The sequence below is a fragment of the Mustela nivalis genome (genome assembly GCF_964662115.1).
Source record: "Mustela nivalis genome assembly, chromosome: 16".
Lineage (NCBI taxonomy): Eukaryota > Metazoa > Chordata > Mammalia > Carnivora > Mustelidae > Mustela > Mustela nivalis.
Genome location: NC_139035.1, coordinates 63,657,776 through 63,672,350, shown reverse-complemented (window position 1 = coordinate 63,672,350; position 14,575 = coordinate 63,657,776). Strand labels below are relative to the sequence as shown.

At 52.4% G+C, this 14,575-nt stretch overlaps 1 protein-coding gene across 8 annotated transcripts; it reads right to left on the bottom strand.

Annotated features, from left to right (window-relative positions):
* Positions 1–86: 86 nt before the first annotated feature.
* B4GALT3 (beta-1,4-galactosyltransferase 3) lies at positions 87–5,695 on the bottom strand. 8 transcript variants are annotated; one of them, XM_082704253.1, is made up of 9 exons: positions 5,595–5,695; positions 4,983–5,168; positions 4,625–4,769; positions 3,981–4,278; positions 3,231–3,466; positions 2,460–2,650; positions 2,206–2,328; positions 1,003–1,107; positions 87–868 (listed from the first exon to the last, which is right to left on the bottom strand). In XM_082704253.1, the coding sequence occupies exons 4-9, from the start codon at positions 4,240–4,242 to the stop codon at positions 595–597; spliced, it is 1,191 nt and encodes a 396-aa protein (XP_082560379.1). In that variant the 5' UTR covers positions 4,243–4,278; positions 4,625–4,769; positions 4,983–5,168; positions 5,595–5,695; the 3' UTR covers positions 87–594. The 8 variants fall into 8 exon arrangements, with proteins under 8 accessions (XP_082560379.1, XP_082560375.1, XP_082560380.1 ...); XM_082704249.1 differs by having other exon boundaries at positions 3,981–4,255; XM_082704254.1 differs by having other exon boundaries at positions 3,981–4,255; positions 4,625–4,699.
* Positions 5,696–14,575: the final 8,880 nt, after the last annotated feature.

Genomic DNA, 14,575 nt, shown 5'->3' with positions numbered 1-14,575 from the left:
TTCCGTCACCTCTGGGCATATGGTGGCAGGGGAAGGAGCAGGTCGCAAGGGGAGGCACGAGGTGCCTGGGAGGCAGCAAGGAGGAGCAGAGGCAAGACAAAGTCCTTTATTAGAAAATATATCAAAATCCCAGCCCCCTGAGCCAGGTCCAGAAGAGGAAGCTACTCGAGCACTGGCAGAAAGTACCCAGGGAGGGGCTTCCTTCACCAAACATACTTCCTCGGAACCATAAATAGAATAAATATTCACAGAGGTCCCGGGAAAAGCCAGATCACTCTTCTCTCCGTGGAAGAGGAAGGGACTTGGGGTCCAGCCCTGCTCTTACCCAGGGGCCAGCGACTCTCAGGAGTCATCACATAAAATCATGACACCAAGGATTCACAGTCATAAGCCCTGGCAGGTGACCCTAGAAAGAGGGACCCCCAGGTCTGAAGGAGCCCAGCTCCAGTCCAGCAGTGAGGAGAGGCCCCGGCGTCCAGCACAGCCCTGGGGTTGCGTCCCCCCCATCCCTCTAAGAGCAGTGAGGACCTGAGGGTGGGGAGAGTACAACCCGTCTGATTCGGTTTCATGATTGAGGTGGGCAGGCAGGACGAGTCAGTGTGAACCGTTGGGGGCTGTGTGGTTGGCAGTAGGTGGAGGGCCGGGCCTGGCTGGGGGCCGGCGCTGCAGCATCTCTTGACGGAAGGCCTGGGAGGAACCAGGCGGGTAACGGGGACCAGAGGGAGTCCGGGGACCCCGAGGGTCAGTTCCAATGTCTGCTGTGATGTTGGTATAGAGTGGACCCAGCTCTCGAGCCAGCAATCGGTATGTCAGCGAGTTCATCCCATCTTGTGTCCAGGAATTCTGGGTACGGACCAGGAGGTCAAATCTGAGGGTCAGAGGTTGGAGAACTAAGGCCCAGAAAGAAACAGCCAGGGACCTAGGGAGCATCAGGATGCAGCGCCTTCCCTGGGAATGCAGCTCCCTGAGCAGCCGCAGCAGCAACCAGGCTGTCCCCCCTACCTGTGCGGGTTCTCCTCGTTGCCCTTATCACCACGATGCTTCACCATCTTGTAGTGCCCCACGGACGTGGGGGGGCGAGAGATCTTCATCCCAGCCAGGCGCACCCTGCGGGGAAAGTGGGGGCACCTTGGAGGACCCTGCACGGAGGCAAGCAGCTCTACCTGTTTGCTCCGCCCAGCAAGGAGGCGGCAGCAGGGTTCTGTACAACAACTAGCACTAGCTAGGCAAGGAAAGGGCCACACACTGGAAGAGAGAAAGTCAAACAGAAGGAAAGGCAGGAGAATGTAAAGGCGGGATGCAGCCAAGTAAGTCTGGGCGCCTTGGGGCCTCTTAACACCTGGCAGGTAGGTCTGTACCGCCTGCCTTGTTATCTCAGTGGCTCCGAGAAACCGCCCTGGCATTTGTTGGAAAGGACAGGACTAGCCCAGGAGTTACACCCCCAAGCTCAGCAATTCCCACCTAGAACAGCGGCTGCCCTGCCTCGACTTCTCACCCCGCACCACGGGCCTCAGTGTTAGGAAAAGAACAGAACCAAGTCATCAGGACCCCACCTCTGACACACAGAAGCAGAACTGAGATGGCCTGGGCACGTGCTTAAAGAACACATCCATTTAGGAGTCGCTGGGCCCTTTCCACACATACAGAGGGCAAGAATTCAGAGAGGTCATCCCGGAGGACACGAGGGGGGAGGGGAGGCCATGGGTCCAACAGAGCAAGCCCAAATTCTCACTCCACTGATAGGAAACTGGGTCAGCTGAGGCTGAAGGTCAAAATGTTTCACATGCTAAAAATGAGCTGGCATCGTGCCAATGGCACAGACTTAAAACCAAAAAGTGATTCTGGGTGATATGGAGCAGAGCCCCACCTCCCCGGCCCCATAGGAAGTGGTCTGGAGTTACGTTAGCAGAAGGCAGGACTGACTTGTCTCTAGGCCCCTTTCCAGCTCTGGAATCTCATGATACTACAGCCCATTGAACTTCTCCTCTCTCCCAGAAACAGAACTCACCAGATCTAGGAGATGGAAGGGTGACAGAGTGGGGAACAGCACGATAAAGCCTGACCTGGGCAGAGAGGAAAAGCTAAGGGAGAGGAATAGGACCAAGGAGCTAAAGGCTGGTGTGAAAGCGCGAGCGCCAGGGGTGGTCTCGGGGGACAGGGATGCAGGCCCCCATGGGGGTGAGAAGCAGTGGCAGGAAGTCTGACCTGGTAGCAATGTCGTCATCCTCACCACCCCAGCCCCAGTATTCATTGGGGAAGCCATTCATCTTCAGGTATTGGTCAGGAGTGAGCGCCGAGACTCCTCCAAAGTACTGGGGGTACGGGAGGCTAGGGAGAGAAAGATCCTTGGGTTCCATGAGTCTTTTGGGGAGACATCCCGACCCCACAACCCCTTAACTCTCCTCCTTCCAATGGAGGGTGGGTGTCCCTACTTCCCAGCACCCTCTCGTGCCCTCTACCTGTATCCAAACTTGTTCATGGCAACAGCAACATGCCGGGGTCCCCGGGGGTCACACACATACAGATTGTGGTCGTTCTCGGGCAGGAGGTCCACGTCGTGCAAGAACAGGCAGTCCCACTCCTCATCACGTAGGGCTTCCCGCACCCCAACGTTTAGCAGCTTGGCCCTGTTAAATGTTCCATTTCCAGCCTGGAAGGTAACGGAGAAGAACCAGACTACGTCTCTAGGTAGCAGCATGGAGGAGGGGGGCAGAAGTACCCAAGTGAGAGGAGGGGAATATGAAGGGGGGAAAAGGGGAAGGGCAGTGACGAGAAAGCCAAACTGCCAAACTGTCATTCTTCCTCCCACGAATCGTTTCAGAGCACCGGGATGGCCTGTTTACTCATGCGCGGCTGTTTAGCACTTAAACCTAACAACCACAGCCATGGGAAACAGGGGTCTATAGGTTTTCATTCTTAGACTCTAGGGGAGTCTAAGAATCTTGTTCAAGGTCACATACGGGACAAATGGCAGAACTGATTTTAATCCAACTCTGTCCAATTCCCAAGTCAACCAAGGAAAAATCCCAGAGAGTACAGGACAGTCCGAGTACCCCGAGCAGAGGAAGGAGGACTCGGGGGCCGACAAGCCGGCAGACGAGGACCAGGTGCTTCCCCACATTCAACAGTCTCACCCTCTTAAAATGATCGCGGGGACCCACCATCTAAGAGCGGACTGGCATTTCCTCACAGAGTCCTTACCAGAAAGCGGGGGTGGGGGGCTGGGGTACCTGGTGGATGACGTAGATGCCGTAAGCGAGCTGCTGGCGCTGCAGGAAGGGGTGCAGGTGGTAGAGCAGCAGGCGCAGGTGGTGCTCCCGGGCCCGGTGCGGCACGATGATGGCCGTGCGGGAGCGGGGCTCACACCCCGCGGGGCGGTAGCGGCCCCCCGGTTCCACCCGGGGGTTCCTCTCCGCGATCTCTGCCAGTGATGGCACCGGGCTAAAGGACACGGACACAGGACCCACTGTTGGGAGGGAAGGGCCAGGTTAACGGTTGGAAAGAGGGACCTCCAGGGCCTGGGAACGCCGCTGGCCCCAGTGGTCTGGTTCTCGGGCTCTGCTCTCCCAACAGCTTACACTGAGATCACATACACCGTGAGTTTCCCATCATTGGGACAGCTTTGCAAAGTCTGAAAGGTGCGGGTTCTTCACTTAGCCTGCCTTATTTTAGGGTTCCATAACTCCAGCCTCACTAGGTTAGAAGGTCGAGAACACAGGACTTCCAACTAACAAAACCGCGGCCCATCTACAAAGGAAGCAATCCCTGGCCCAAGGCAGGAAGAGCATAGGAACGGCCGGGCAGTGAAAAGCTGTGACTCAACCCAGGAGCCCAATCTAAACTCCAAATCTAGAGGCTGCTTATCTCAGCCTCTGCCCACCTCTGGTGACCTTAACCCGGGTCCTAAGCCCCACGCCTGCGCCCTAGCCCTGTCCCCACACCCTGGCCTTCCCTTTCGTTCTCCCTCCCTCTGCACTCACCTAAAAGAGGAGATCGTTCTGGACAGTAGGGTAGACCTTGAGGAGCTGGAGGGGCCCCTGGGGCAACAGGGGCCCCAGGCAGGTGACTGAGGTTACTGTAGACATCATGGGGATGAGAATAGTCAAATGTCGGCCCCTGCTCTCGGCCAAATAGGGCACTGAGGCTTCGGAAGCCCCCCAGTGACAGGTACATCATGACAGCCAGCTGGGAGCCCACCAGCAGGGCCAGTGTGCAGGGCCGCTCCAGCAGCCTCCGCAACATCCTGGGCTCAGGTCTATGGAAGGAGAGAGGAGAACTCTGGGGGCAGGCAGGTGAAGAGCAAGCCAGCAGAGATCATCAGTTAAGAACCAAGGTGGTGCCAAGAGTTAAAGAGGAAAAGACGCAAAGATCGAAGTCACAGAAGGGAGCACACAGGTGTACAGTCATGCGTGGAAAAGAAACAGAATGTAACCACCAGCAGCCCTACCTACCACCTGTCATTTCCAGCCCAAGTCTCACTCTCCTCCACCTCCTCCCTGAACCACTCAGGCCAACTACTCTCGGTCCCCACCCCCAAGGATGCTTACATCATTCAGGGCCTTTTCAAAGGAATCTCTGGAGAACCTCTCTCCCAATTTTAGAGGGGGGTGCGGGGTGGACTCACCTAGGTTCAAGCTGTCTTCTTCGGGATCATGGGGACTTCAGGGGGTCCCGGGGGGGCAGAGATGTGAGGCATTATCTAAATTGGAAATGTCACAGAGGACAGAGCAAGTCTCCATCCAGCACTCCAACAGTGATCCTGGGACTAGCTGGAACAGAAGTGGTCAAGGATAACCACCCACCCAGAGGGGCAGAGATCAAGATCAGGGTGAAACTGGTTTCCCAAGCAGGGGAAGTGAAGGAAAGTGGTTGGAAAGAAAAGGGGAGGACCCAGAGATGCTAGGTCCCTGGCCTCTCCCCCAGCTGCCCTTGAGTGTCAGGTTTATGTGTACTTAACCATTCCCCACCCTGACAGGACCAACCTGTTTGGGGAGTGGGGACGGGACTGCTAATGGAGACATTATTTTTGCCAAGGGGTAAGGCAGTCACGACAGGATTGTGGAACGGCCTCAGGAGAACCCAGGGCAGACTAGGAAACGGGTTCCTTTCCGTTCTTCACGTGCCGAGGAGCCAGCCCCGCAGGTGCAGGGCGCTCGATCACCTGGGAGCTGCAAGCAAACAGCCCCGGAGCGCGACCGGGAGTAGGATGGGGGTGGCGTCCTCCACCTTTTCTATCCTATCCCAGTCCTAGCGGGGCGTAGGGAGGAGGGTTACCGCTAAAAGTGAGAGGGAGTGGGAGGGCCGGGCAGAGCCCGTCGGGGGTACCTGGGCTGGCTCACCTAAGGGGCGTGGTCAGCACTCTGCAGAGGGTCACAGCCCAGTTCTTTCAGAGGACCCCAACCGCCCACCCCAACCGCCCACCCCAGCCTCCTCTTGCATTTGCAATGTGAGCCCACCGGCCTCTGTCCATATTTCCACCTGGGACCCCCTCCCTGCTCCAGCTGGTCTCCAGACTTCCCCCGGAACTTCTCATCCTCCCCGTCGCCCCAACCTTTCTCCCGGGCCTCTCACCCCATCATCCCCAGCCCACATACCTGCTCTTCTGCTTCCCGTCGTCACCGCCACCCCGACAGCCTGGCAGGCATCGTCACCGCCATCTTGGAAGCGGGCGCCGCTGGGCGGGGCCTCGCGTCACGGGGCGGGGCCTCGCGTCACGGGGCGGGGCCTGGGTGGAGCCTCCCGGGCGGGCGGGGCGCGGGGGAGCTGGGGGAGGCGGGAGCGCGGCAGGGTGGAGCTGGGCCGCGGGGGAAGCCGGCGCGGGCGCTCTCCGCTCCTGACGGGATGCTCTTTCCCACCCCTCAGACTGGGAGGACAGCAGCTCAAATCAGGACTCTCTCAGGGCCCGGCCTGGCCCAGAGGCCAGTGCGATATAGTTTCTGGCGCGTCGCAAAACCTGTCACCGCAGGCCAGCCGGTTCCCGGAGTGTTCGGTGTATCAGAATTGTTTCTTGCTCAGGGTACATTGTTTCGACTGCTCTGGCGCATTATTGTATCCCCATGATGTCCCGCAGGCCTTGATAGAAACGATTAGTTAGTTAATAAAAAATGATGCACTGAGGGAGGAGGGAAGGGCGGCGTCTGCTTTAATGTAAAATTGTGTTTTCCCTGACATTACAGTAAAATGGACGCTCCGTTAGTTTGCAATATGTGTATCCCGTGGCTTCCACTATTGCCTTAGCACGTTGTGTTTCTTAGAAGCAGATGTTCACACCCAGGAAACTTAGGATAACTCACAGCGTGTTCTTCCAAAAGGGAGAGATATAAACAATATAGTAAAATAAATATGATTGCCCAGAAATTGCAGCTCATTCACACGTAGACACTTGAGAGAGACTTCCCAGAAGTGATGGTTAATGGGGAACCAGAAGGACTTGTTCTATAGCACATCCATCTGCCTTAAGAGGTTCTGTTTCCCAGAGAGCGGTTCTGCAACTCTGTAAGGAACTGATCCACATGCAGATCTGGACGGATTGAGGTTCAATGCTCAATTGCTCCCTACATTGTGGAATAAACAAAGTAAAACAAAACATAAAACAGTTTTTGCCTCCATGTTCATGCTCAATTCTGCATCCCTGATCCGTAAATATGTGTTCCTCAGATTTCTTTTAAACTACGTATCGGATTGCATTGAACAGACAGAGGTTTCTGGGATTTGTCCTGCAAAACCCGCCACCCCACCCGCAAGTTTGCAGGCACGCTAAGGAATGTTGTTTGCGAGACATAAGTGACCCAAGGAGCCTGGTTAATTGACATTAGTGGGCCTCCAGCTCAGAACTGGCCCTTCTGGTCTGGACGACAAGAGCTATAAATTTGCCTTACATTCCCTCCATCTCCAGGCTGGGCTGCCCCCCCTCCGTCCCCCAAGGAATCCGGGAGGGGAGGCAAACACACCTAGCCCAGGCTCCTTGAATATGTGAAGACATGATAACACAGGAATGCAGCTCCCTCCAAACTGCACGTAGGCAAACAAATGCTTAATTTCAGACCCCATCATTTGCCCTACAAATACGACCCTTACGGGGAGTCCCAGCTGAGGGGCCTCTCCATCAGCACTCCAGCCTGGCCGACGCCACGGGCCACGCCCTCCCCACCCTCACCAGGAGGTTGGATGTCTTAAGTACCCGGTTTGAGATAAGTCTGTCTTACTCCTTTACTGCTTATGGTTGTCTTCATCTATACTCAGATTTTCCTCTCTTTTTTTTTTTTTCGATTTCTATTAGATTTTTATAATATCAATAAAGTGTGTTTTTCCTCTTTGAAACTGAGAGTACAGCTGCTGTGAATCTTTTCTTTAGAACACATATCTGTCAGTTCCTGCACGAGTTACATGTTCATTTTTATCTGGGTATTGATAAAAATTCTGTTCTTGGCCAAACTTTATTTTTCGTTGTTGTTGTTAAAGATTTTATTTATTTATTTGTCAGAGAGAGAGCACAAGCAGAGGAAGAAGCAGGCAGAAGGAGAACGTTATGATCAGGTTATGATCTCAGAGTCATGCTGAGCAGAGAGCCCAATTCGGGGCTCGATCCCAGGACCTGGATCATGACCGGACCTGAGCCGATGGCAGAGGTTTTAACCCACTGAGCCACCCAGATGCCCCTTGGCCAAACTTTAGACAGGCTCTGCTAAGGCTTCTTTTTGAATAAGCCTCATCCCTGGACCACTAGCCGCTTTCAGCAAGAATCCAGCTACGTCAGGTTAGCCAGAATCTCCTCATCCTTGAGGTAATTTTCCATCTACTGACCCTCTCATTCCTCTCATTGGCCATACATATTCCCACGTCCTGACTGTATTCAGAGTCAAATTCAACCTCTCTCCGGTTGGGATAGTCTACGCACAGTAGTACTAAAAAAAAGTCTTCCTTACCTCTTGAACAAGTGTCAGAATAATTATCTCTTCAGCAGTGGGAGAATCATAATTTCACCCTTTTCTGAACATTCTATTTTATACATATATATATATATATATATATATACATATATAAACATTTTATTTATTTATTTGACAGATCACAAATAGGCAGAGAGGCAGGCAGAGAGAGAGGAGGAAGCAGGCTCCCTGCTAAGCAGAGAACCCGATGTGGGGCTCCATCCCAGGACCCTGAGATCATGACCTAAGCCGAAGGCAGAGGCTTAACCCACTGAGCCACCCAGGTGCCCCTGTTTTATATATTTTTAAAGATTTTATTTATTTATTTGAGACAGAGAGAGCACGAGCAGCGGGTAGGGGCAGAGGGAGAGGGAGAAGCAGCCTTTCCACTGAGCAAGGAGCTTGATGAGGGGCTTGATGCCAGGACTCTGGAATCATGACCTTGGGTTGAAAGCAGATGCTTAAATGATGGAGTCACCCCGGGGCCCCAGAACATTGTATTTTAATAGATGGCTAGTGTTCTGGATACAAGAAACCTTAAGTGCAAAAGTCTGAAAAGGAGAAGAAGGGAGGGAGTTTGGGAAATTAAAATGGATCAGTAAGCCTAGCCGGTCCAGTGAAGGGCCTGGTGAGCCAGGAGACAGGACAGGTGAACAGGTGCGAGGCAGTAAAAGGTTCCATAAACTACATAAAAAGAGTGGGTTTTATCCTGAGGGAAGAGGAAGGCAAGAAAGTGCTTGAAACAGAGAGCACTACTGTCAGAACTTTAGGAAGTTCACTCTGGTGGAAACATGGAGCTTCCACTGGAGTGGTCAAGACTGGACGCCGGGACTCCATTTCGGAGGTCACCACAGAAATCCAGGAGAGAGACAGAGCTCATGCAAAGGAAGGCAATATCAACTGCGGGACACAGGCACCTGGGTTGCTCAGTGGGTTAAGCTTCTGCCTTAGGCTCTGGCCATGATCCTGGGATCCTGGGATCCAGCCCCAGTGGGGCTCCTTGCTCAGCAGGGAACCTGCTTCCCCCACTCCCTCTGCTTGAGCTCACTTTCTCCCTCTCAAATAAATAAAATCTTAAAAAAAAAAAAAGGCATTATCAGTGGGACTAGAGGGAAAAGGTGACGTCTTTGAGGACTTTACAAGGCCAGTAGAGCTTGGCGACTGAGCAGCTATGCCTACTCAGGGAGTCAGAGGATTCCCCGATTCCTAGTGTGAGCCAGTGGGTGGATGGCGGCTCCTTTCAGTATGAAACAAAACTTGGAAGACGCACATTTGGGTGAAACAGTAGAGATGACAAGTTAATCTTTGGACTTGATGAGCTCGAGATACCAGTGGAGGCCCAAAATGAGACAAAACTGCATTTCAGTATAATCAGCACTGAACCCCACTGGCTGTGTGATGTTGAACAATACATTTTCTGGGTTTCATCTGTAAAACAAACCCCATCTTAAGGGAGGTTTGTGATAATTAGGACTATGAGACAGTGCCAGCAGAAGTTAGATATTCAGTATATCTGAATTTTTAAAAAGATTTTATTTATTTATTTGAGAGAGAAAGAGAGAGTGAGAGAGAGCATGAAAGGGGAGAAGGTCAGAGGGAGAAGCAGAGTCCCCACGGAGCTGGAGCCCAATGTGGGACTCGATCCCATGACTCTGGGATCATAACCTGAGCTGAGGGCAGTCGCTTAACAAACTGAGCCACCCAGGCACCTGAATTTTGAGGACGTATATCTGAATTCTGTACATCTGAATTTTGAGGAGAAAGTGGGAGCCAAGTTAAAAAAAAAAAAAAAAGCCTGTTATTTTAAGGAGCTCACTGGGTAGTAGTGAAAACAAACATAGAAAATGGAGGAGCACCTGGGTGGCTCCGTCGGCTCAGAGTCTGAGTCTGACTCTGAACTTTGGCTCAGGTTATGATCTCGGGTGGTGGCGTTGAGCCCCATGTGTCTGGCTCTGAGCTCAACAGGGAGACTACGTGAGATTCTTTCCCTCTCCCTCCCCCTCTGCCCCTCTCCCCACTCTTTCTGTCTCTAAAATAAAGAAATACATCATTAAAAAAAAAATGAAAACATGGCTCTCCCCGAAGAACTCTTGTTCCTCCATGGTGTTCAGTTCTCGTAAACTGACTGTCATCATCATCCTTTTTTTTTTTCCTTAAAGATCTTATTTGTTTGTTTGGTTTTTTTTTTTAGAATTTTTATTTATTTATCAGAGAGAGAGAGGGCGAGAGAGCAAGCACAGGCAGACAGAATGGCAAGCAGAGGCAGAGGGAGAAGCAGGCTCCCTGCCAAGCAAGGAGCCCGATGCAGGACTCGATCCCAGGACGCTGGGATCATGACCTGAGCCGAAGGCAGCTGCTTAACCAACTGAGCCACCCAGGCGTCCCTGTTTGTTTGTTTATAGAGAGTATGAGGGTCAGGCAGAGGGAGCGGGAGAGAGAGAATCCCAAGCAGGAGCGTGGAACCTGACTCAAGCCTGGATCGCACGACCCTAAGATCATGATCTGAGCCAAAATCAAGAGTCAGACATTTAGGGGTGCCTGGATGTCTCACTCCTTAAGCAACTGCCTTCAGCTCAGGTCATGATCCCAAGGTACTGGGATCGAGACCCGCATTGGACTCCCTGCTCAGTGGGGAGCCTGCTTCTCCCTCTCCCACTCCCCCTGCTTGTGTTCCCTCTCTCGCTGTCTCTCTCTCTCTGTCAAATAAACAAATAAAATCTTAAAAAAAAAAGTCAGACGTTTAATTGACTGAGCCCCCCAGATGCCCCCTGACCTTCATCTTCTACCCCAGCTCTCCAACTGCCACATGCTCCAATTCCCCTGCATTCATCTGTAAGCTTCCTGTTTCCAAGAACTCGCATGCCCCCTCCACTCACCCTGGCCACTCCCGGGACTTAGTCATCACCTAGAACTGCTCCATCTCCAAAAGCTTAAATTCTAATGTGCTGGTTTTTACCCCAACATCCTATCTTTCTGTTCTGAATAAATCCTGGTGCCCCTAATGGCGCCGTCACAACACGCAGTGCAATAGAAGACACCCAGTCTAGTACTCAAAACTGATGCAGAATAATTTAAATCTCTATTTAGTTTCTCAAGGAAACATTGGAGGTTGGGAGAAGGGAGTATGGAGCAGGAGCCCATTGAATACACAGCCCAATGTCTTTAAAATCCTCTCTCCCATTCAGCATTGTCCATTAAGATGGTGGCTTCTCCCCAAGACTCTCCCTTCCAACCCTACTTGGCTCCTTACTGTATTATCCCCCAGCTTCAAGTCCAGGCACTTCATGTGTCTTGGGTTTTGCATAACAGAGAAGAACCCTGGAGCTGGCTTAGCAAGCAGAAACTCTTTCTTCCTCTATCACCATCCTGCTCTCCTTGGGGGCCCCCCAGTCTTACAACTCACTTCTAGAAGGGGAGGCAGACACCTCCTCCAAGAATCCTTCTGTGACCCCATATTCTGGGCTACGCACCCCTCATCTATCATGGCATCTGTCACACTGGTCTCAGCCACCAGATGGTGAACTTTGAGGACAGGAACTACGTCTTCCCTTTTATCATCCCCTGAACGTAACCAAGACCTTTTAGCACAAATGTGACAAGACAGCCCATCTTAGATGGGACCTAGATTCTCCCTTGGTAGAATTATTTTCTTATGCTAATGCAGGAGTAGAAGGGGGGTGCCTGGCAAAAGAAGAGATTTGAGGGGAAGAGAATCAGCACATACTGACACTTACTAGAAGCCATACACGGAGCCAAGCATTTACGCCACTGTATTCTTATGTTCTGACAACCTCTCCATAAGGTAGGTAGTAGTAACACCCATTTTACAGATAAAGAGCCAAGGCTCACAGAGATCAAGTAACTTAAGATCATATCATCACGGGTAAGTAACAAAGCTTAGACTAAGTCTGACTCCAAAAATCCATGTCCTTTTCCAACACTGTGAGAGGAGGATTTGATTCCAGTGTATGACCCAATGGCTTTATAACTGAACAAATACGGTAAACAGTCAATTCTCCTTGGGAAACTAGGTCAATTAACGTGTTTTCCTCTGACCCATTTTCAGGCCAACATTCTCATATTTTCAGCATTTTTAAAAAAGGTTTTATTTATTTGGGGGCCTGGGTGGCTCAGTGGGTTGAGTCGCTGCCTTCGGCTCAGGTTGTGATCTCAGGGTCCTGGGATCGAGTTCCACATCGGGCTCTCTGCTCGGCTAGGGAGCCTGCTTCCTCCTCTCTCTCTCTCTCTGCCTGCCTCTCTGCCTGCTTGTGATCTCTCTCTCTCTGTCAAATAAATAAATAAAAATTAAAAAAAAAGATTTTATTTATTTATTTGGCAGAGAGATCACAAGTAGGCAGAGAGACAGACAGAGAGTGAGGGGGAAGCAGGCTCCCCACTAAGCAGAGAGCCTGATGTGGGGCTTGACCCGAGGACCCTGAGACCATGACCTGAGGCGAGGCTTAGGGGAGAGGCTTAACCCTCTGAGCCACCCACGTGCCCCATCATATTTTCAGCTTCTTAACACTTATTACCTTATCAAGAGAATGTGCTGGTGTATGTTTGTGAAGTTGGATGGGCGTATGTCCAAGTGTGTGACTGTGTGTGGACTCGTGTATTACTGGGTTTCTAAGGTCTACTGTTGGTTTCCCAAAGACTTTGAGGGATGACTTAAATGTCCCCCCTCCCGCCCTTTCCTTCCTAAGGCTACCTAAGTACTCTACACCTGTCCCTATATAAGGTCCTTTCTGGGGAAATTGTTCAGTATTGTTGCTCCCAGCCCCCTCCTCGACCCCTCACCCTGTTCCCCCAGCCTTTCTCTGAAGATTTTTAGAACTGGTGGTTTCCCTCAACTGTCTGCTGGTTAAGTCTTGTTGCCAATGATTTTGGCTTCCCTGCTAGCAACAGTCAATGGGGAAAGTATTCAGTTGGTTCAGAAGCATTCTCTTAGCCAACAAAATATGAATTCATTAAATTTCACTCTCTTCCCCGCTTCTTTCCTTCTAAGCTCTGACCAATGAGACACTGGTACTTGTCACTTGCCATCAATCTGGTATTTCAGAAGACACACTACTGTGATACTACATGGAGATTAAGGAAGTGGAGTTAGGGATGGAGTGGTGGTGCACATGAGTAGCTCATCCCAAAACCTGGCTTTCCCACCCCCACCACGAAAAATAGAGGTTGAGCAAATGCCCAGATTTCCTCTGCTCTACCCGCAGAGGCAGAGAATGTGAGGGGCAGAAAGAGCTTAGAGAAATCGGCTCGGCTCACGGTTATTGTCAACCTCCCCACCCCAAACACACGCACAACACTCACCACCCCGTAGAATGGTTGTCCAAACTCTGCATGAACTTCCCCAGAGACAGGCCGCTCACGGCACCCCGCGCACTCCCTGACTGGTCTCTCTTCAGCTCACCATTGTGCCCTCTTTTCCCCTTTAAGACCAGATACTTGGACGGCCTCAGTGCCTGCTTCCTTCCTGTTCTCCTGCTTCTCCTCCTGATCACACACCCACACACCAGCACTGGCCCAAGAAGGCAAGGGGTAGGCCGACTGGGGAGGCGGCATTCACTGTGGCTCTCGCAGGGAGGCATGAAGTCCCTCAACCCTAGCAGCAACTTGTTGGACCTCTGGGTTCAGGATATGAGGCAGCGTCTAGAGCCCAGCTATGGGAAGGCTGGTATGGGGGAGAACATTCCAGAAAGGGATTGGGCCTTGCCTGGGATGGAGGGCTGTGATGCCTGTCCCTTCTCTCTGGGGCATTAACTCTCTCTTTCCTCCTCTCCCACACACACTACGTCACAGACATGGCCACTCAATCCCTTTCTGGGAAAAATGTGATGCCGGTCAGAACCCTACTCAGTGAGTGAAGAGCTTCTGGTTAGAATAATACACATGAAAGTGATTTATGAGGCATGAGTTACCACCAGCCCGATGGGAAGACAGGAAGGCCATCGGGGTGACCCATTCCTCAGCCCCACGGACACTCACCCTCCTTAACCCTCATGGCCACTAAGCCTGGGCTTGGGCTCAGCCTCTGCACGGTCCATCTGGGCCTCACCGTGCATTTCTTTGCATCATCCCACTGCTTGTCGTCGCGGGGGCGCAGCGTGCACCCTCCCCGGTGTAGCGAGGTCCTTCAGTCCCGCCTTGTCTGCGTCTGTACCTTGCATGCACCTGGCACAGAGCTCGGCTTATTGCCTGCCCCGTGAGCTCATAGTCCTTTGACCTGCAAAACACGCTCTTGGCCCAGCTTTGCTAACTAGATGAAGCAGCGGAAGAGCACTCTGACCTTGGCTCTGACTCCCAGTTACACCTCCTCCAGGCTGGCGGTAGGAAGACAGGAGGGAAAGACAGGCACCAAGCAGCAGGAAGGCCCTGTTCTTGCGGCTGCAGCCAAGGGAGGAGGCACCCAGCGGGCGTTGGTAAGTGTGAGGCACCGCCTGGCACAGCCCTCGGGGAGCAAAGTCCAGCCCCAGGGCACACAACTGCAACCTCCACGGCCTGCCTCGAGCCTCTGCCCCAGCTCCACAACCCAAGAATGTCTGGAGGAGCTACGGCCCCCACGTGCGGTGCCTCGAGCTCCCCAGTCTCCCCTCTTGCACCCACCCCAATGTCGTCTTTACCCACGGTTCCTCCCTCACGTC

Excerpts from the sequence above, each read along its gene's own strand:
- B4GALT3 (XM_082704253.1), bottom strand. The coding sequence starts at position 4,242 with ATGTTGCGGAGGCTGCTGGAGCGGCCCTGCACACTGGCCCTGCTGGTG. Across the intron at positions 3,467-3,980 it reads AGAACGATCTCCTCTTTTAG|TGGGTCCTGTGTCCGTGTCC; the intron begins GTGAGTGCAGAG and ends CCCTCCCAACAG. Across the intron at positions 869-1,002 it reads AACGAGGAGAACCCGCACAG|ATTTGACCTCCTGGTCCGTA; the intron begins GTAGGGGGGACA and ends TCTGACCCTCAG.